The following is a 2634-nucleotide window of genomic DNA, read 5'->3' as shown; positions in this document are numbered from 1 at the left end:
AAAAATGCACAACTTACAAAGAACTGGCCACTTCACCTGAAATTTCCATTCATTGAGTCAATCTCAACGTTAAGCAAGTGTTATCTTGGTCAAGGCTATATATACTTCAACTCATGAAGTGTTTCAGTGTTTACCAATGGATTAAACGCTGACTTAGGATCAAGGGAAGTATTTCTTGAGTAAACAGTGTTTGTAACACATGGGGCAAATTTTGTTGTTGTTAATTCTCACCTGAGGATATTTTTTCCATTGCTTTTCAGAGAGAGTGGGAGGAAGGGAGGGGGAGAGAGAGAGAGAGAAAGAGAGAGAGTGAAAGAGAAATATCGATGTAAGAGAGGCACATTGACTGGTTGCCTCACACACGAGCCCTGACTGGGAGGAGGGATCGAACCCAGAACCCAGGAACGTGCCCTTGATCAGGAGAATGGAACCCATGACCCTTCGGTGCGTGGCTGACACTCTAACCACTGAGCAGCACCAACCAGGGCATATGGGGCAAATTTAAATTGCACAGAGTAAAACGCCATCACAAAAGTGCTTCAGGTTACCACTGATTATAAAAAGGCAGGCAAAATCATTTTTACCACGAACTGATTGTGGTGACTTAATCTCTGTATTAACATAAATATGTAACAGGAATACGATCCAGCCCCCTAACGGTTGTGGAAATGTAGTGTGTTCTACAGTCGTTTAGAACATACAGCAACACAGGCCTTTCTCGGCCAACCAAACGTATTTCCTGAGTGCCTATACAGCAGGGGGCCTACAGGTACTAAAAATCACATTTACCTTCTGAATAAGCAGTTCTATTGCTTTTCTCAGTCAAGTAACTCAGGATCCACAGTGACTCCACACAGTGTGCCATCAGAGGAGTTGCAAGTTGAACTAACTGACACATACAAAACATTTTTCCTCTTGAACTCTCTGTAAAGTCTCCTAATTCTGTGCATCCAACAAAAATAAATGGCTACTTGTAAATAGTGTACATATAGCAACAACATGCATTCACATATTTCCCCCCCCCCACACATCTATTATCTTATTTAAGAGAAAGGGGCTTGGGAGTCAGAATTGAGTTCCAGTGGTGACTGTCACAGTAAGTAAGGGTGACTTTGGGTAAGTCACTTCAGCTCTCTGGGTCTCAGTTTTCTCCTATCGAAAATGGGATTAATAATAGAAATCACCTTATTGGGTAGTTGTTAAGGGTTAAATGAGCCAATATTCACAAATTTCTTAGCGCAGGGAGTACATACTCAATAAATGGTAGGTTTCATTACTATTCTTTAATAATTGCCTCAACCTTTGTAAGTCTGCCAGGCAGTTATAATGATCCCTGTTGCGCAGATGCAATGAAGTAATTTATCTGGGGCTAAAATAATTCACTCGTGCCAGCTTCAGGGCTTCTGATGCCAAGCCCCAGGCCTCTCTCATCCCCACGCCCATCATCCCCAGTCAACCTTATAGACTTTTACAGAATGGGCTGCGCTGTCCAGCACAAGAAGAGATTTCTCCTTGGTGAAGGTCAGCGCCACAGGGTGGGAGAGACCATGGGTGACGATGGGCTTCAGCACTGGAAACTCCTCAGGTTTTCCTAAGCACAGGACAGCCTGGCTGGAAGTATCGGCGACGATCACGTTCCCCTGGTGATCGAAGGTCACAGCAGAGGCGGTTATTTGGGAGGGGAAGGTGAGGCTCAGCCCAAAGCCGTCCACCTGGCCGAGCAGCTGCAGGCCGGCGCTGAGCACCGTCACCGTGGAGCTGCAGGGCCCGCGCCCCGGCGCCAGGGGGCGCTCGAGGACCGCGATGGCCCCGGTGAGCCGCGACACCGCCACCCCTCGGGGGCTCCGCAGGGGGGCCGGCGACCTTTCCGCTCCCCGCAGGACCCCTTCGGGAAAGTCCACTTCCAGGAGGTGCAGGGACCCTGCCTCCGCATCAGTCACCACGACCCTGTTCTGGGGGGTGGTGTCCACGCCCCACGGCAGGGAGAACTGGCCTCCAATGACGAGCTTGATCTGACCAAAAAAATCAAACACTTTGACGGAGCGGTCGCCGGCGTCGGTGACAACCACGTGGCAGTCGTTGGTCACGGTGACGTCCAGCGGGTACCGAATGTCCTGGGCAGCGTCGCCCTTCTCTCCAAACTGGTGAGCACAGCCGCCCCCGGAATCAAAGATCTTGACCCGCCTCTTGCCGTCGTGCACCACCACGACGCGCCCGGTCTTGGGGCACAGCGCCAGCCCGGTGGGGTTCACCAGGGTTCCCCAGCCGCCAAAGGCCAGGTAGCAGGTGGGGACGACACGGGGGGCGGCGGGGGCGGGCCGAAGAGGGGAGCCCAGGAGCTCCAGGAGGTGCAGCACCGGCAGGCAGTCGCTGGTGTCGCAGCCCCGGCAGGCTCGCCGGCAGAAGGGGCACTCGAGGGCCAGCGTCCGCGGGTGCGCCAGGGCGGCCACGCAGGCCAGGCAGACCACGTGGCCGCAGGGCAGGTTGCGCGGCCGCCGCTGCTGGCGGGGGCTGAACCTCTCGAAGCACACCTTGCACTCGAGCAGACTGGCCTCCGCCTCGCCCGCGAGCTCGCGCAGCGCCGGCCCGCTCCCCGGCGCCTCGGCGCCCATGGCGCAACCCCGCGCGCTCCCG

General features: G+C 54.0%; 1 protein-coding gene across 1 annotated transcript; it reads right to left on the bottom strand.

Moving 5' to 3' along the window:
• Positions 1-588: 588 nt before the first annotated feature.
• NHLRC1 (NHL repeat containing E3 ubiquitin protein ligase 1) lies at positions 589-2634 on the bottom strand. The gene has a single exon (XM_081143554.1). The coding sequence runs from the start codon at positions 2610-2612 to the stop codon at positions 1443-1445; it is 1170 nt and encodes a 389-aa protein (XP_080999680.1). The 5' UTR covers positions 2613-2634; the 3' UTR covers positions 589-1442.

This window comes from Miniopterus schreibersii (assembly GCF_964146895.1).
Source record: "Miniopterus schreibersii genome assembly, chromosome: 8".
In the NCBI taxonomy this organism is placed as follows: domain Eukaryota; kingdom Metazoa; phylum Chordata; class Mammalia; order Chiroptera; family Miniopteridae; genus Miniopterus; species Miniopterus schreibersii.
This window is presented reverse-complemented; position numbering and strand designations above follow the sequence as displayed.

Coding starts and splice junctions, on each gene's coding strand:
- NHLRC1 (XM_081143554.1), bottom strand. CDS start 2,612: ATGGGCGCCGAGGCGCCGGGGAGCGGGCCGGCGCTGCGCGAGCTCGCG.